The sequence below is a fragment of the Heliangelus exortis genome, chromosome 2 (genome assembly GCF_036169615.1).
Source record: "Heliangelus exortis chromosome 2, bHelExo1.hap1, whole genome shotgun sequence".
Lineage (NCBI taxonomy): Eukaryota > Metazoa > Chordata > Aves > Apodiformes > Trochilidae > Heliangelus > Heliangelus exortis.
This window is the reverse complement of record NC_092423.1, coordinates 24,367,993-24,388,232: the sequence shown is the minus strand read 5'-3', so window position 1 is coordinate 24,388,232 and position 20,240 is coordinate 24,367,993. Positions and strand designations below refer to the sequence as shown.

General features: G+C 39.5%; 1 protein-coding gene across 1 annotated transcript in view; it reads left to right on the top strand.

Annotated features, from left to right (window-relative positions):
- Positions 1-20,240, top strand: part of CALCR (calcitonin receptor) — a 142,187-nt gene that overhangs the window by 62,852 nt on the left and 59,095 nt on the right. The window contains exon 2 of the mRNA XM_071735244.1: positions 12,845-12,932. Within this exon, the coding sequence (XP_071591345.1) occupies positions 12,885-12,932 (48 nt within the window). The 5' untranslated portion in view covers positions 12,845-12,884. The remainder of the gene's footprint in view (positions 1-12,844; positions 12,933-20,240) is intronic.

Sequence of the window (20,240 nt, the reverse complement as noted above, 5' to 3'; positions counted from 1 at the left end):
CAAAAAATTACTTTTGTAGACCACTCCATTCCTTCTGTTCCAAGCAAGACTATCAATTTGCTATAAGATCCAAGCTATGCGAGTATAAAACTTTATTTTCCAGTTCCAATCCTCCTCCTGAGCTCATATTTTCCTTTATGGTGACATCTTCTTCTATTAAAGCATTTTTTTTTTCTTGTCCTTGTAGCTCTGTGGAACAACTGTTTAAATGGGATCAATGAATTAGGCTACAGAAGTGGTATTATATTGCATATATATATATGTATCAAATGAGTTAATAAAAAATTCCAAAAATTTAAATAGGAACACATAGAATATGTGGCATTTACATGGCATTTTTGCTTGTGAATGTGCAATGTGTGAACTGTACAGTATGCAAAACTAGATCTTACTCCAGAAAATGAGTTGGCCTTCTCACTACCTTAGTGAAGGTCATTCTCTAAGTAGAATGCATGATTCAAAATGCATCTAGAATTAGAAAGATTTAGACTGTTTGAGGAAAATATTTTTTAGCTGCTTTTTAATCTGGTAGTGCCTGAAAAACATACTTCATAGAAAGGTTAAGTGCTTCACAAGGGTGAATACTTGGCAAGCTTTGGGCAAAAGCTTGCTATTATATAAAAGTTTGCTATTATATGCGAATAAAAGCCTGAACTCTTGGCATCACCAGAAGGCCAGATCAACATCTGAAGAAGGGCAAAAAACCTCAAGGCACAACCTCTACAGATCCCAAAAGAGATAAGCTGTGTTAAATTCTCTACATCTTGGGATTTTATACAGCCTTCAGAATGAGGCAGTCAGGATGTCAGCCCTAGCTGCTGTTGGATAGACTGTGCTGACTTCTTTCCAAAGCCAGTAGAAAACTTTTCTGAATCTCAGTGCTCATCCAAATCAGCTTCCCTCTTGTCCTCTGTCTGCTGTATAAAGTGCTTGCCATGTGAAGGCACTTTGTATGGCAATGGAATTTATGGAAGAAACCATCCATTATTTTTCCACATGAATCTTTTGATCATGGATGGATATTTGAAGTTATTAACAGAGAGGCTAAAGTTTCAGGTCTTTTTACTCACTGCCAGTGAAGTAAATATTAAAGTTGGCAATTGTGTAACAGGAAAAATCTTGCTGGAAATTACAGACTACTTCCAGGTTGGTTTTTTTTTTTTGTTGGTTTGGTTTGGGTTTTTTTGAAAAGCTTTACAAATAGGCTTCTATATTGGAGGAGGAATTTCTTTTTGTGTTTAACTGTATCGTTTGTGGTCCAGATTACCCTTTGTCTTTGAAGCTGGATTTACTAGGAAGATCTGGGACAACCCTAAGTCTAGCTGTTAGGTGAGTGTCTTAATTTTTAGCTCCATAGGCTAAACTGAAGAACAACCTCATGGCATCTGCACCAGTCTGGGCTGTGCTCAGAAAAGGAAAAATTGATTCCATATTTTCAGATGAGTCAAAGCTTGAAGGCTTTTCCTCATTAGTGACTTCAGCTGTCATTTTGGGCTTGTTCTGAATTCCTTGTGTAATGGAGGCAGAAACTCAATTCAGCAGCCCCAGCAAAACAAAACCCTGCTAAAGACACAGTTTGGCCACAGTACATCAAGATTTTACCAAAATCAAGCCTTGGCAAATCAGAGGAAGTGTTCAGGGTTGGTCTTTGCAGCCTTAAGACATACATGTGATGCTATAAGTGATCATAAATGGGCTTTGACTGACTTCCCTGAGAAATGCAATTGGCCCCAGAAGCTTTCAGCAGGTGGGAGCCTGTCCACATGATGCTTCATCCACACTGTATCTCATAACCCTTGGATAAGAAGATGCTTCAGAGCAAACCCTGCTCCCCGCCACTCCATGTCCAGCACAATAATAAGCTGTGTATGACCTGTCTGAATAGAACCTCACACACAAAGTAGTGCATAAAAGGAAACAAAAATCAGATAAATTAATCTGAAATAATCCCAGTAATTGCAAATGTGACAGTGACAATGCTAAGAGGCAAACAAAAAGATCTCTATTTCATTTAACATGTTCCAAGAAGCCAACATCGGTGATAATAAATCATTCCCAAGCTATGCCATTTTCCTTCTCAAGGTGTACAGGTTAGCTTCCCAGTGCTGTCTCAGAGCTCCACATAACATGTATAATGGAAGAAGAAAAACCCAGGGATCACAGATGGACAGTTTTGCTGCTTTGCATCTGCACAATGCAGTGAGAACACTGGTGTTTCAGAGGATCCAGCACTGTTACCCCCAGGACAGCAGGAGTGAGAGCCTGGTGTCAGGCTGTCAGCTGGGAGAGACAGCCCAAATTCTCACTGTTGTCCTCATATTGCAGGATAGGAAGAGATCTTCAATAAATGGAGCTCAGTACAAGTGGAGCTTCCCTATCTGCTGAAGAATTTATTCATAGTAGCTCATCTTAGAAAAAAGTTGAAGTCAGAGACCTACAGATCCGAAGCATGTGTTCTGCTCTTCCTGATTGACAAGGTTGTGGTGAAAGAGCTTGTGACTTGTTTTTCTCTAGTTATGTGTTCCTTCTGCCTCACAATTTTTCCTTTTTCCTTTTTTTTTTTTTCTTTTTTCTTTTGACCATTATATCCACCTCTAATATGCCAGAAAAAAAGCCAAATGTGGACTTGAGTACTTGAGTGCCAATAAAACCAGTGTGGTAGGGAGTTGATCATTGGCAGTCACATATATTTAGGATCTGTGGGATCTGTGGGAGATCTTTGCCAAGACTCTGAACCCCACAAGTGGCTATGATAATCCTTCTGCCTATTAATGTTTGTAAGCAGAGGAAGAGGTCACCAGAGTTGCTGTTTGCATGGCATGGGGTCTGGCAGTTGATTTCCTTGACAGTTCAAAGCTAATGTTTGTTGCAAGTAATGACAAACCCTTCAGTTCCCAAGGCATATGCACATGTTTCAGCCACCATCTAATTTAACCATGTCCTGGCCTTGTTTTCTCACAAATACCTTGAGTTTCACCAGGACCCAACTATTCCTCTGGGGCACCTGGATGAACCCTGGACTGCAAACTGTAGGCCTAAAAGGATGCTTGGGAAAAAGGAACCAAGTTTTTTTCTAAAATTTTCTAGGAATATGGGAGTTACTGAGTTACACCAGTAAGAGCTTGTATCTCTGGTCAGTTGGTTCCCATTCCTTCATCTGTATTCCTTGCTAATGCACTCTGATTTACAGGGGAAAAAAAAAGGAACTATGAAGAAAACACCAACCTTCCCTTTGCATGTCTCTGAAAAGACCTGCTATGAACCTCAGCTGCCAGTTATCATTGAAAATACACATTCCTATATCTTAATCTGGAAATCTTCCACAGAATTTTAATTTAAGTGCCTAATAGCTACCTCTTGGTAAAATGACAGTTCATAGTAATTTGGTGAATGTAAATTGCTCTGTTGAACTTCAGTAATGAATGTACAATGCCATAGTGAGCAACATGTGGATTTTTCCCTGATTGAAACTGGAAATTTAAGCTGTTACATTCAAGATAACCCCTTATAGTAATGGTGCTTTAATTCCTGACAGGGACAAGCTGTGATATTTAATTAATCTGTAATAACTGATGGAGATAATATTAATTTTATTGACACAGCAATGTTTCCTTATATCTGCATCATTCATTACATTGTTAAAGCTTCATTTATCATTACACCTGTTGTAAAAATAGTCTAAAATGCAATGACAGCTACATATCACATTTTAGTGTAATGTAGGTGTTGTAACAGAAGTATCAGTGTTGCAGTAGATATCACATTTTAAGAGCACAGATAAAGTAAGATTTACCAGCAGACATAACTCTAAGCAAACCAACTGGTATATCTGTAAAAGTTGCCTCAGATGCAGAGTCTTCTTCAGAGACTGCCACAAGAGGGTTTGCATGCCCCAAAGATTGTCTCTGTCTAGTAGGGCATTTAAAATACCCTGTTAGGTTCAACCCTTACAGATCAATAATGACACATTCTGACTTCAAGCCATAATCAGGTTTTCTATTCGTTATTAGCAGAGCTGCTATAAAATTAGAACCAGACTCAAGAAAAAGAAGTATTGGGGTTTCAGCAAAGGTTTATTTTTGTCAAGGCAGAAAAGAAACCTGCATCCAGCTGTAGCACAGGCTATTCTGCTGACAGATGGGAAGAAAATGTTTTATATGTGTGTCATGTGCACTTGATTCATAACAATCCACTCACAGGATTTTTCACACTTTGTATGATTTATATAAAAACAGTTACATAATAAGAAAGTATCATATTTTCCTTGGTTTTTTGCCCACCTCAAAAAATATTCACTTGTTTCACATAATCTGTAGGAATGTATGGTTACAAAAAAAGGACCAGTGGGAGTTTGCCTGGGGAAGAATGGAAAACTGAGAGGGAATTTGCCACAAATAAGTCCAGTAAATGCTGCAGCCAAAATATTATTTTTTTTTTACAAAAACATCAATATATAGAATCAAAAAATATTGATCCAAGAGGGAAGAATGTCATGTATGAGGCTGTATTAATCCAATTAGATGAAGATTCTTCCGATGTGATACAGGAAGAATTTGGGAACTGGAAAAAAAGAACATCCTTACATTCGGATTTTCTTGCTTCTCCGTAACTGTTCATGGGTGCTCACAAAGTCCATCCAGGATGGCTTTGTCATGATATTCTTGTTCTATTGAATGCAAATACCTGTTAGAATATTTTTAAGCTCATTGACTAGCATGTACTCTATGTAAGACCCAGTCTGTATGTACTGTACACTCAGGATGCCTGTCCAGTTAAAGTTTTAAGGCATCCGTGAAGGTGGCTTTTATTCATAACTCAAAAAGTTTTGACTGAAGCTCTGTAATATATTTGCATTTGTTTAGCTATACCCCTCACAATTCTTACTGTAAATTTTATTAATGTAATTAATGTTAGCCACAAAAATTATTCTGTGAAGAATAAAAGAACTGTGAAAAGATTTTTCTCTGGAAAAAAAAAAAAAAAAAAAGAAAATTACAGATGCAGACTCATCTGCTTTAACTTTGCAGGCTGTGCAAAAGACTGTAATCTGACATAGCATCACAGAGCCACCAAAAAGTTTGGGCTAGAAGGAGCCTTTAAAGTCCTTCAGTACAATCTCCCTGCAATCAGAAGGGACATCTTCAGCTAGTTCAGGTTGCTCAGAGCCCCATCTAACCTGATCTTGAATGTTTCATGGGATGGGGCAGCTTCCACCTCTCCAGAACATCTATTCCAGTGTTTCACCACCCTCATTGTAAAAAATTTCTTCTAGTCTAAATCTACCCTCATTTAGTTTAAAACCATTGCCCACAGTGCAAAGAAGCAGAAAGCTACCACAAAGCAGAGGAGTAAAATCTATAGCACAGCGTTCCTGCTATTTTAAGTCTGCTTGAGTATCAGGATCAAACGAAAAAGCCTTGGCCAGTGGTCTGCCATGTGACAGATGAAAACCACACTGCAGGAATGTGAAGTTCATCACTGAACATTCCCCAAAGCCGGGCACTCTATGGCCATTTTGCTCCTCTGTGAAGCTGTTGTTTAGCATCTCACCTGGTAGTAGCAGAGTATAATTTTTGCCTTTTAGCCACAGCTGTGAAAGGTCTTTTTAAAAAGTGCTTACAATTTTTGGTGGGCTTTCCAGCTGTAAAATGAGCAAGTAGACAACTGTCCAATCTTGGTGACACTGCAGCTTGAAGACATCCAGAAGCTTGGGATGAATATTCCACTGCTCTAGAGCAAAGGCTTCAAAGGAGTTGCATACATTTATGTCCTTCTCCTTTGCTCTGGTGACCCCCCACCTGAGTACTGACTCCAGCTCTGGAGTCCTCAGCACAGGAAAGATGTAGACCTGTTGGGATAGGTCCAGAGGAAGGCTGCAAAAATGTTGAGAGGGCTGGAACACATCTGCTATGAAGAAAGGTTGAAAGAGTTGGGATTGTTCAGCCTGGAGAAGGAAAAGCTCCAAGGAGATCTTGTGGCCTTTCAATACTTAAAGGGGGCTTATAATAAAGAGGGAGAAAGACTTATTTACCAGGGCCTGTAGTGACAGGACAAGGAGCGGAAGTTTTAATTGGAAAGAGAGTTGGTTTTCATTGCATATAAGGAAGAAATTTTTTACAATGAGGGAGGTGAGACCCTGGAACAGGTTGCCCAGAAGTTGTGGATGATGCCCCATCATTGAAAGTGGTCAGGGTCAGGCTGGATAGTGCTGTGAGCAACCTGCTCTGGCAAAGAAGATGCCCCTGCTGATGTGGGGCAGGACTAGGTGATCTTTAAAGCTCATTTCAAACCCAAAGCATTCTATGACACATTGAAGGGTACTGAGAGACTGACTTTATTCTTATGTAAACCATCATTGATTTGTTACAGTGAGATTATTTTACAAGTGTATCCTTTGAATAGTGATTAAAGAGGATGAACTCATTTTCCAGACACTTGATGTGATCCACTCTCTGTACTGCATTATGGCTCTAGTGCAAGTATAATGTGTTGTTGCTTTCACCACAAAAGCACCAAAGTTCATCTTCTTTTAATTTCAGCTCTACAGTAGCTTAAACTGGTCTACAATAGGGCAGATGTGCTGCTGTTACTCACCATCTCCTCTGAACTAAGTATTTCTACCCCCTTCCTTGTACCACTGCTTTTATCACCAGAGCCTGTGTTAAGTTCTGAGAGTTGCAGAGAAAGAAAACCACATCATTTATGCACTTCAGGGCTCATTTTCTGTTGGTGTAGCTGTCTGGGTCATGTCTTCAAATAGGAGCACAAGAGAGGGCTGAAAACATGTGGCTGAGGCACACTACACACACCAAAAAAAACCAAGCAAACCAACAAACAAATAAACGAACGATAGGTGTGTTGTTTCTTGCAGCAATAAAAGCTTATTATTTGCATTTAAAGATGAATTATACAATATTCTTTTTCTTTCTTTGTTTTTAAACAAAGTTGTTTCTTCCTGGGATAACATCATGTCCAGTGTAAACTAGATGCATATTCCTAAGGTGACAGAATAGGGTCATACACATCATTCAGAAGACTATTCCTAAGTAAAACAGAATTATTTTACTAATTTCAGTAAGCTCAACAAGGTACAGGTAGTCCTATAAAGGCTGAATTGCAGAAGTGCTTGGGACACCTCTCTTCAGATACAAAGCGTTAACACTTTGGCCGAAAATACTTTGTGTTTACACCTTCACATTGTGCATTTGCAAAGGTAAAACCTAAAGTTTTTGAAAGAAATTGTACAATCCAATCTATTTGGCAACAAACAAATCCCCTGAAATACTTTGCTAGTCCCTTCTTTAAATTTTATTTGCTTTTACTTGCTTTTAAACCTCATAAAACCCCTTGTCCAACAGCTGGAAGGGGAATTAGGGCTGGCTTCCTAAGCACTCATAAGGCAGTAATTTTCTTGGCTATTAATACTTGGTAAGAATCACCTCCCACTAATAGCCATCAGAAGACCCAGAAATACCATATATCTACTTATGATACAAATGGTATTAATTTAACCCCAGGGACCTAGAATTTACGTGCTGGTGCTCAGCTACCTACAGCAGCTCCCCTGCTAGGTAATGGGAGCTTCCTAAAAGCCATTCACTCCAGGTTCCCCTGGCAGGTGGAAGGAATCAGCTCTTCTAACTCATTTAAAGCTTTACTGTGTTTCAATATATTACTATTAAAAAATTTAGTGTATTTCCATAGAAAGTTTCAGCCTTTTCTGAAAACCTTCTGGATAATTTGGCTTGCATATTATTAGAGTCCAGGTAAATAATTCTCATTCAAAGAACATTCCTTGTATTTTTTTTTTCTTTCAAAGTATATTTATTTCTGTCACATTACCCAGTCTAACAGGAGCCATCTTCAGTTTTCACTGCAGTGAATTTCAAAAAATTTTTATTACCTTAAAAGTCAACACAACCAAGTTTGTTGGCAATTTCTGTTTCTTTCTACTCTTGTCCATTTTATTGGCATAGGGTATGGTTAAAGTAAAGCCCAAGGAAAAGTAGCCCTTTCTTGTTGACTGGTTTTCAATGGGAAAATGAAGCATCAAGCATTGCAGCTCTGATGTAGTCCAAACGAATGGCTAAAAAAGATATTTTTGTCACTTGATCTATGTAGCTGAGAAATTGCCAATTTGCCATAGCTAATACTTTCAATTTGTTAAGATAGCACACACTGAGCTCTCCAAGATGCAGTTCACTGTCTCCACCAAGCAAGCTAATGGAAATGAATGGTGATCTACTTGAGTAATGACTGAGTAATCATCATGCAACTGAGCATTTGGCTCTCTGGTAGTGAAAGTATCTCCAAGACCACCAAAAGCAATGAGCTAAAATCCAGCAGATGACCTAGATGCCTGTAGGTTTAATGTCGTGATGCCTTTACCTGCCTGACACCTGTAACTGAGAATTTGGAACCTGTATTTCTCAGGAGATTTTCATATGAAAACTTCAGGACTGTTAGATGAAAGATCAAAGAACTGTGTAAAGGTAATCAGTAGGAAATACAGGAATAAAAGACAGTAGATGTGTCTGCAAGCCTCTCTACTAGTTAAGAAATCCTAGAGACCCTAAGGTTGGAGAAGGGTACACAGCTATATTCCTTGAGAAAGATGCACAGGGAATGTAAGGAAGCTGCCTATGGAACTTGCATGTTGCGGCGAGCCTTCTCTCGGGGACACGGCTCTTCTCCAGAGCTCTCTTGCCATCCCTCTCCTCAGGCATCTTCATCTCTTGTCTCTCTGCTTCTGGGAGCATGCCTTTTATTTTGCCCTTCAGCCCCGCCCATTTCTGGCTGGGGCAGGCCCTAATTATTGGGCACAGCTGGGCCTAAGCTCCCAGTTCATTATCGGCGACACCTGAGAACTTGTGGTTCTCTCTACACTTGCAGCCAAAGAAGGAAGTAGCAAGTGAATTTTCAGTTCCTGGGGATAGTGCCACAGCTGAAAAAGAGATGTTTTTTGCATCACACTTCTGTGCTTCACCACAGCCTCCACAAATCCTCTTTTGTACTATTAGAACCATTTCTTCCTCCAAAGGTGTCAGCTCTGTTTGAAAGATGGCTCTGCAGAATTATAAGAGCAGAATAATGACTTGTTTCCAGTTCTTCCTCCAAAAAGGCGTTTCTTTCTTAGAGTTTCAACAGATTTCAGCAAAGAAATGTTGCTCCAATACCCTGTTTTGAATATTCCCCCCTTATGCCCTCCTTTCTGACTAAAATTGATTTCCCTTGTTGGCCTTGTGCAGATGTCTATGCAGGGTGGGTTGTCCCACCTCCTGGGTAACCTGATGCTCCTTGTGCTCAAAGCCCTGTTCAGCTTAGTACTGCAGCTGTAGAAATTGGGACAGAGCCAAAAGAGATGCCAGTAGGATTCTCTGTTTGTCCCCAGAGCAGCTTCAGCACTAATCCCAAGGTGTCCGTGGCATTTCTAAAATAGTGGAAGAAGGAACAATATCTTAGCACATAATGAGCTATGCTATGTTTATGAAGAAAGAGCATTCTGATTTAGAAAACAGACAGGGATTTCCTACATAACTATTATAAGCAACAGGGGGTAAAGAATTAATACAAGAATGGAAAAGTGCTGGTCTTTAGCGACGTGCTTATGATTAATCACTAAATATGAATGTTCTAAACCTTTAATGTGTGAAGCACATTATACTGCCTTAACATCAAGCAAGAACACTGTTGGACTGACACAGAAAGCATAAATAGTATGGAAAAATTAATCAGGAAAGCACCTACTCTGTGTGTGAGGCTGCTCTGAACTATCCAGACTTCCTTGGACTGCAAGCAGGCTGTCCATGGGCAGAAGTGCCAGCTGGTGTAAAGAAGTAAAAAAATGATGAATAGAAGTTTTAACACAAGAGCTCCAGATCCTAGGGCACTGGAGTGAGCAGATTGACACATCCCATCCTGCCCATCATGTCACACCTGAACCTGGACTGCAGGAGATGGGGGACAGTGCTGTGGAGATCCTGGTCTGTTCCTACATCAGAAGGGTGACAGGGTCTATCTCCTGAGCCTCCCCTTTATGTGAATCTTTTTGCCTCCCTGCTTTTTCTGCCCTGACTGTTGACCAACATTTTTTACCTGCGTGTACTTTTTTATTTCAGTGCGATCATCTTTGATCCAATATGAATCCTAACTCAAGTGTGCTGTAGTGCCATGAGCTGTTCTTATCATTAAAATAGAGAAAAGCCACTTTTTAGGGCCTTTATACTATGTTTGCAAAAATATTGTTGTTCAAAAATTGTTGAAATTGTTGTCACTGGAAAATACCCAAGTGAAAGAGAAAAGAAAAAGAGGTACAGGGTTTAATGCAGCATGTCACCATGTCTGTGATTAGAGCTGACAAGAAGAAAAACTAGAAATATCAAGACTATGAAATATAAAATTTAGTGTGGGAAATAATTCCAACTCATTTACTTGTATGTAGTATCATATAGCACAGTCATCACAGCTAACAGAGGGGAAAAATCATGTGTTCAATATTTTACAATTGCTTTTTTAATTATTATTATCAGGAGAGATGGGAGGAAGATGCACTTTAAGTAGCTCTTTGTGTACATGTTAACAAATCTACACAAACTCTCAGGAGGATAAGATTTACCTACAGCTATAACCCAACATAGTATGGCAAACACTTCCAGCAGAAAGGACAAGAGACATAGAAATATTGCAGGTAACTTCAATTACTACTCATTTGGCTCATGCTTTCCAGGTCACAGTATTGTGCTGGGCTCTGTGCCATTTGTGGAAAGTGAAGTGTGTTTTGAAACTATCAATGGTTTGTAAGGCAAAGTCCTTCCTTTACCAAAGCCCTATAGATGCATCAGAAGTAATGAGGCCAGCAAGATCTGAGGCTCCTGCCAGGCTGGCTTTACACCACACTACAGACTCTTTACAGTGCCAGTGTAACTGTATGAACACACATATTCATGTTTATGTCTGCTCATTGCACAGCTGACCCAGCCCCGTTGTTTATCTGCTCATGAATCTTTTTTTGGCAGTTTTGAGCCAATGCACACTGGAGTGAGTAGTCTGAAGATGCATACAGTTCCAGACATTTTTCTGATTTAGCTGCAAGATTTTTGCTTCTGTTGACTTTTCTGCCATTGCTGATCAAATACAAATATACAGCAGACAGCTTAATTACGTATTATTTCTGTGTCATTTGCCTGTCCCATTGCTTCTGGCACATTAGAATGGTTCTGGCAAGGCTGAGACAGTAATAGGGCTACTTCTTATTAGAGGCAAATTCTTTGAACCTTCTTTTTCATCACTTTGAGTTTTATGTAATCTCAGTGACACATGACAGCAACACTCCCATTTGGATCTGGTAGGAGATTATATCCATTGAAGTGGAAGTGCCATACCTTTAGAATATTTTGAGATTACATATTTCTGCTTTAGATGAGGACAGTTATCACTAACCTCATATTTTTCTTCCCCTCTGAAAATGGGTTACTTACTAGACCATTTAAAGATGAGAAAAGCTGTTACAGCACTCCTGCAGAGATAAGTGTTGCACAAGGGGTTGTATGGCTCACTACATGGGAAGTAAACCAAGCATCCTGGTCTGTGTACCTTTTTCCTGTTAAACTCATGGGTTTCAGATACGTAGGGTACTCATAGGATTGTTTAGCCAGCTAGTCTAAAAAATAAAGGTGTGTGAGTGCTCACTGTCCTGCTGTGGCCTAAGGTGAGGTATGGTGCTCAACCCTGCACCACAGGGACATTGGAAGGCACTGGTGTTTTTCACTTTAATGTAGAAATTCCATTTTTATAAAACTAAAAATATTGTGTTAATGCAAAGAGCTTTGGTTGCTTCAGCTCCCATAACTGTGAAGCAATGTGATGGTATAAGGCAACCCCTGGAGATTTTTTCCCAGAAAGGCCAGATGGGTCTTGATTTAGGAAAAAACTATAAGAAAACAAAAAATCTGTCAATCCAGTTCCCTCCAAGCCTGTGGAGTCTTGGACAAGCTCTGCCTCTCCAGTGCTTTATGTAGCTGGAACATTGTCAGTTTCCTGAGGGTTACATCTAGCCAGAAATTAGCCAGCCCCTGGATTTCTCTAGCCCATAAACATGCCTTCTGAGCTGCCATTATGCTTATCTGCAAGCCAGATCTTTTGGGATTTTTTAGATAATTTTAAAAAAATCAACATTCAGGTTCTTCCCAAGTCTGCAGCCTTATGTGCAGGTTAGAAGCAGCTGAATCATCTCAACCAAGAGGATCATCTCAGAGTCAGAGGCACACAGTGGGGCTGTGGGAGTGACTTTTTACAAGGGCATGTAAAAACAGGACAAGTGATAACAGCTTTAAACTGGAAGAGAGTAGATTTAGGTTAGATGTTAGGAAGAAATTCTTCACTGTGAGAGTGGTAAGGCACTGGAACAGGTTTCCCAGAGAAGGTGTGGATTCCTGCTCCCTGGAATTGTTTAGGGCCAGGTCTGATGGGGCTTTGAGCAACCTGGTGTAGTGGAAGGTGTCTCTGCCCATGGTAGGGAGGGGGGTTAGAATTAGGTTGTCATTGAGTTCCCTTCCAACCCAAACCATTCTATGATTCTTAACCCAGATCTGCTGCTGGAAACATCAAAACATGAAGCTGTGCCCTATGTCAGCTGAGCTTTCCAACAGAGATCCATGGAGGAGACCAAATTTAAAGCACAGCCACCTCCAGTAAAATCCTGTATGAGCACATACAAGGCTGGGGGAGTGCTCACATGCATGCAGTGTACTTCAAGTCTAAAAAGATGCTCAAACACAAAGACAAGGAACTTATCTTAGCAAATAATACCTAATACTTCTCTTGCTTTTTGTTGTTGAATTCCCAGAGGGGTCAGATACAAGGTGTCTCTCCAGGAAGATTCCACAATGAAAAAACCAGCCCACAGTTGCATCTTACTTATCATCCTTCTAATTGTAAGTATGAGAAAATTAAACTGCTCATGACACCTGCCAAATGTTTGCTGTACTGCACAAGTGAAGGAATGGGTTCCCTTACTGGTAAATTTTAAAATACGGTTAATAAAGTTTCTAAATGAGATATTTCAGAAAATTTGAACTTGAAACAATTGTTTATTGGTGAAACAGAACCGCAAGTCTGAAGAAGGTAATGCATATGATTCTTCATTTCTGTGTTTTACAGAAATATCAGTTTACTAAAACATCAGTGTTATGAAAACTTGTGGGCTTGAAAACATCCTTAGCATTGTTGTGTGAGACTTAGACCGACTTAAGTAACTGTTTATAGTTCTTCTACTCTCAGAAAAGCAAATGAAATGGAAAATGACAGTGTAAAGTTTAGTTATTCAGTTCAAATGCTGTTTTAAATTGTATAATATCAATATTACCATTACTTCAGGGTGTGTAACATGGCTGGGTAACTTCTATGTTTTCTGACTAAAAGCCTGTCAATGTAAGTTGAATTCTTTCTCTGATCTCTACTTGTGAAATCTCAAATTACCAATTATCATGGAATCAAAGAGATTACACAAAGTCACTCTGCAGTGAGATCTGCATCCTTTTAGATATCTGCAACAGAAAGCTCTCCAACTTCTGACCTTGATGGATAACTTAAGCATGGCTTTCCTTACATTTTCATTGTTCCAGTTTCTATATTCCTTCTTTCTCCACTGCAGTGCCCATACTATTGACCTACTTGAACAGCTCCTGGGCTTTTTATCTTCCAGTAAGGGAGAAGCCAACGTTGTAGAAATAGACCATGAAAAAGCTGGGGTTTTTATGTCACTTGCCAGAACACTGCTGTTAGATCAAATATGAAAAATATTTGGCACCAGTCATCTTTCCAAAAATTTCCTCACCTGTAACTAGTGGAAAATATTCATTTTTTTACAACTTATTTGTGGTCTGTAACAAGAAAAAGGTGCCTTTCTTTCTCTTCCAAAATAACTGTTCCTATTCTGTTGCTTCTTGTAATCATGTCTTTTTTCCCCGAGCTTTAAGTCCGTGGAACTTATGTGTCAGCCACTGTCTGAGGCTGAGGAAGATACAGTAACCAAAGTGATTTGTCACACGGGTTATCTCTCTGTTCCTGTTCTCTACACACACCACAAACCATCCTCCAGATCTTTCTTTGACGTCTTTGATGGTTTACTGTCATCCTGTTGTCTGTGGCCTGCACTCCCAGCTGATAACTGCAAGATGTTGCAAAGCAACACAATCTGTTGAGGTCTTTGCTTTCTCCTCCGGGAACCAGGCTCTCTGCTTATGCCATTTGTAACACTTCAAATGCGAGATTCATCCCTTATCTCTCCTCGAGTGATTGTCCTAGGTCCTAGTTACAAAGTCTACATAGAACCCACCCTTCCCACAGTCTCCAGCCTTTAGACCTGCCACCAAATGGATTTGGTACCTTCTTTCAGAGATCATCCCTCTAAAATAACGTCATTTTTTGAACAGAATAAATGGCACTTTACTCTTCTGTGTATGAGTCCATAAGAACTCTCCTTCGTCAAAACCTAAAGCAGCAGTTGCTCCAAAACCTAATTTAGAAATAAAACAATCTCCTCACTGTTTTACTCTTTGGTCTGGGATGCAGAATAATGACAATATTTGCAGCATAAACAGATACTCCTCTGCAATTCAAAGTGGATTCCATTAGAAATTTTACCTGTCCATTATTTCTCTGTTCACTTTATTCTTGAACCTGTCTAACTTTTGGTAGTTCTTGAGAGTCACAAAAAGTGACTGCTATTTGTTCCCTCCAGTATGTGAGGTCCTGTGCACTGGAGCACTTGGTTCATCTCCTCAGTGCACATCTCCCTCTGCCGGAAAGACAGAGTGTCAGCATAATGTGTCCAGGGGCATCAAACTGCAGAGAAAGAGGAGAAAGAAACAAGCTTGGGTCTCTTTCCTGCATGACTGATCAATTTTGTTGGACATTAAGAGATTTCTGTTTTCAACCTCGTTGTGTCAAGTAAGAATTGTCATCAGCTTCCTACAGATGATGGTTTTATCTTATCCTGCAAATGAGGAGCGGTGTAGTAGTTTTTCTTGCATATTCCAATGTTCTTGTCCTGAGCCAACTGTGAGGTGCTCAGTAGGGACAAAATATCTGCTGCAGCTGAAGACCAAACTAGTGTTCAATTAGGACTGTCAGACCATGATTGTATTTTAAAATAAATTAATTATGAGTGAAAAATAAATTGTACAAGTTCATTAAGTCCAAATCTGTCAAGTTGTTACCAAGCTTCAGTCACTAAACTCTACTCAGTCTGGTACATTTTGTCGAAAGGCTTGTGAATAATTCCCACCCAGAAACCATGGAAAATTAATTATATGAAAGCCTAAATGAAATTTTAAGCAACTGTACAAACTGCCATGTTTTGGAAGATAATTGCAGTAGGTTCAAGTTTTTAGAAGCCACCCTGATGAGGCCATTGCTCACGGTGTACCCGTTTGATTTTCACAACTGGGAGGACAATGTCCACTGGTGCTGTGGTGTGGCCATGTGCTCCCTGGGCTCCTGCCACTTGCCCAGCTCAGTGCCTCTTTCCACAAGTGTCTAGCAGCTGTGTCTCTGCAGACACCCCAAGTACAACTCTTTTTCTGCTTATACAGCAGCTCTTCCAGCATCTGGTCCAGGGCAGGTGTGCCAGATATGCTGCCGAAGATCAGGCACAGTCTCCCTTGGCGTGCTTCATCAAGAGCCTCGCTTGCTGTCTGGCACTGCTGAGAGCCCAGGGGCTTCCCCAGCCTTGGATGATGGGATCCCCCTGGGTGTCACCACCTGAGACCATGCCTTTGAAAGCTGTTGTTCAGAAGTGTGCATTTCCCTTTGTAACTTCAAAGGGAAGTTACAAAGCTTCAAGCTGTAAGGATGTGTACTTGCAAGTTCTGGAGCTCTTCTCATGCAAGGAAAACTCATGAAAGCAAGATGCTAGTGATGTAAGGTGGTGAGAATTAGTGTGAGAATTTCAGACTCAAGTTTTTCACAGTTTTCCAAGAGGGAGAGGAACACTCTGTTCTATTTCAAGGGTTATTAGGACTTGCTGTCTTCATCTTTGCTTTTTAAAAAAATAAGAATGTTGCTGTGCAACTGACTGACCTAAAGAGGCCTATTGCAAATTGATAATCAGAGCAAGCAAAAATCCACGAAGTGTCCTGCATCCTTCCTTTAAGCACAGTTTGCATCAGGCTCCTCTGGGACTACAGCATCCTTGCAAATCCTACAGCAATGGAAAAGCACTGTAAGACTTATGAGTTTCTTTTCATTGCATGTGGCTGGGCTTCATCTTGTATGGTTGATAATCTCATGCTTGTTTAAACAGCTGCCAAAATCTGCAATGTAAGTTGTAGGGGATCTCACAGTGAGATAATTTCCATCTGCTTTGACAGCAGCTGAGTATAGGAAAATTTTAACATTCAGCAATGAAGCAAAACATCATGTTGAGATATTTCCCCAAAGAAATTGTCTGCTGCCTCCTAGCACATTTGTGATAAAGAAGAAATTATTTTTATGTTTATTTCTTATGTTTACTGAGTACCATGCACTAATGACCTTCCTAGGGCATCACAGTCATTTCTTTTTCTGTCCTCATGTTAGCAGCAGTGAAAAGTAGTTCAAATATAATCAAGGTATGAGAGGGGCTCTGCAAGCAGTCTAAGTCATGCTGAACCCTTGTTCAAATGTATTGGAGGACAAGAGGTTAGGGACCCATAAAGTGGTCCTTACACACAGCAGTTTTTAAAGGAACCTACCAAGTGTGTGCTTGAGCTCTTGAAATCAGTGACAAATGGAGCATCCAGAATTTGAAATATATATTGATGGAGTTCAACAGCAAATGTTGCAAAATCATTGTATTTAGTGGAAGGAGATAAAAATCAGAAGGGACAGAAAGCTACAAATGCCTTGTTTTCCTAAATTTCACATATAGTCAACACTTACTGTTCTTCAAGCTCCTTGGTGGTAGAAGAAAAATATTTGGGAATGCTTGTCATCATGTCCAATATTTTGTGAAAGGAAAAGAAAAAGGAACTTTATGTTTATTTACCTGGATCGTCTCTTGCAGAAATGGGCACAGTCTTGCACAGGTGTGTATCTTACAGAAACCAGGGCACTATTTGTTCTTTTTGGTAGTTTAATAATGAAGATTAATTGCTTTCTCTAGATTCCTTTATTATTTCTAGGAGTAAAGTGAACTTCAGCATTCCCAGCAGCCTGTTTTTCCTCTTTGTAATGATAATTCATTTTCTTATAACAGTAATTTGTCACGTGGTGGCTTGGTGGTCGTATGTATGACGTCATTTACTTGGACTTTTAGGAGTGACATCATGTGTACGGCTGCTAAACTGCTGCATGGGACATCACTTAACCAGTTTTCTTCTGAAGAAATCATACCAATAACTCTCAGGCTACGAACACATTCTGATTATTAAGTTGTGAATTATTGATTTCTCTCTTTAATAAAGAATATTTCTAAATGAATAAGGCATTCCTTCATTGCATCAATATCGCCTATGTTTCCATCTGAAGTAACAGATGGATGGATGGGAAGGGTTTTTAACATGCAGTAATGGATGAATGAACATTCAAAATTTCTCTGTACCATAGGTAGTAAGCAGGTGAAAAATATTTAATCTTGGCGCTTTTTTTGTGATGAAAACATGTTTTAAAATTTAATCCCTAGAATACCTGGATATAATTATGAAAATGTAGTAGCAGAGGTGATTCCTAATCATTAATTCATTGAGAGCACACACATACACATATACACACACACACACATGGATTTGTGGGATATTCCTAGGCTCTCCCATGCTACACACCAAACTTTTGCCCCATGTAGCCATGCCCAGGCATCTGATACCTCTGGTAAGAGAATAATGAGCCAGACATTTCTTTCTGCCCTGTTTACCCTTTCCTGACCTCTACAGTAAGCACAAGAAGAAGGGAATAATAATATCAAAGCTCACAAACTGTACCAAGATTTTGTTCAACTGAGCCCCAGGAGTATGTGGCTGGATCATCATCCCACTGAAATGATTTGGGGGAGGTCAGGCTTTAGGCTCCAAGTCCTAAAGTGGTGGTGGTGGACATGAGATTCTCCTATGCACAGTAGATAATACCAGGATTGCAAACAGAGGTGTAAATGCTCAGCCTCCAGCAAGGCACCAAATTTATTTTGCATTAGTCTGCTGGAGTGGTCATCTGATTTAAAGGCAGAAAGAAATATTTGTGGTTCAAAATTCTATGGCCAGTTTTTCAAATCTAGGCAAACAGAAATAAGTAATAGCAGTCAAAGGGAAGATTACATTTAAAGGACATATCACAGATGAACATCAGTAATATACCTAAGTATAAACTCGCAATTTGATTTCACACACAAATTATTTAATTGCATCAAAAGCACCTGGGAAGATTTCTGTGGAATTACCTTTGAAAATCTGAGTCTTCGTGTATTCCAATAATAAAACAAACAAAATCTAAGTTTCAGCTGTAATCTAATATTATTATTTCAGTCTTTATCCAAACTCAATTTAGATTTACCGTGGACCATTAAGTGATTACCACTGATGAAGTAATTTCCCTTGAAGTTTAGTGGCACAGTCTCTTCCACATTTTTAATCTCTCTGAATGAATCCCTGGCTCAAATGTGAGCAGTAGAACTTTGGAGGGCAATTTAATCTGAGCCCTGGTTGCCTTGCTCAGAGGCAGTAGCATGGCAGACCTCCTGGTTACATGGTGAAGGCCTTCAAATGATTTTGTGCACAATTCAACCCAAGAGTTTTATCCTGTCTGCTACCACAGGCACTCTCTGCCTCCAAGTATAAAAGTATTCTTATTGACCTGTACCCAACAAGAGATGACTTCTTCAGGAACTGGGTTAGTCCCTTACACACTGGGAGCTATGAAATTAACCTTTAAAACTAAAGTGGCTCCAATCTCTGAATAAAATCTTAACTCTCAAGATCATCATCCCTCACTACAGACCAATATATCACCAGTTATAAGGTGTAGGTAGAGCATTCCTTTTCTGATGGCATTTCTTACCTTTAGTATCAGCTTATATGTTTCTGACCTGTGCAATCTTCCAGGAGTGGTCTGTTCTTTTTAAAAAAGTGGTGTGTAAAAGAAGATACAAAAGAAGTGAGAATAGGGGAAAGACGTTCCAAAGCACTGAATATTTTCTATGGTTTCTATCTCTGTAGTTGGCATTTGCTAATTATTTCGTGTCTGTGTTGCACGTTTTTCTGTACAGATAAAGCAAATGCAACTGCAACAGTATTTATGGCCAGCCCCACCAGTGTGTCTGGTCTCTGTCAATTTGAAATTATTTTGATCTTCCTTGGTCAAACAGATGTGAAGAACAGATCATTTCGTTCCCAGAAGAGAACAAAAATGAAATAAATGCCTTGTTTCAGGGGAAGGAAACTTGGTGATGTTTTCCAAGCATAAACAGATGGCTATGCTTTCAAAACATGAGCGTGTTTCCAAACTGGTCTGGAGTAATAGAGGACTCATTGAGAACAGAGGTGATGCCATGGAAGGCTCAGTAGCTTTGTTTGACAATACCATTTTTGCTGTCTTGAAAGCAAAGGTATTACTGAAAATAATAAAGAAAAAAAAAAGCATAAATTTTCTATGAATCAGTGAGACCTGTGGCAACAATGTGGACAAAAAGCACTAAGACAGTCATGAGGGGATCTGAAGAACCTTATCTGCACTTTTCCTACACTTCTTACTGGATTTAAGATATTGCTTGTTTGGTTTTTAAATGATCCTCATGGGCTCCAGCTACTCCCTTTAATCCTTTCATAAATGAGGGATCTGTGGTATGTTTGGCTTAGCTTCTGTATTTCCTGTTCTGGCTTTCTAGATGCTTAATTTTTCACTTGGATTGCCAGATGAAATATTCCAAATGGCATCACTGTCCATGTAGCTCTATGTTTATGTGTGTATGTATATATAGACATAAAATTTATATGAAGTTGTATCTGCCAGAAAACATCTTCCTTCTTATTCACTCCTTTCTATTTCAAGAATTTAAGTACAATGAGATAAAGTGTTCTGCAGTCTTCAGACAATATCTATATACAATTCAAAATTGAAATGTTAGCATCAAAGTAGCAAAAAGATAATTTGATATATGGGTATAAAATGAACAAACTGGTACAGAAGTATCAGAATTAAGTAATGCTTTTTTTTTTTCCCAAACGTACTGTGGTTTTGCTGTGTTTTACCAAGGTGTTTTAGCTGTGCAAATG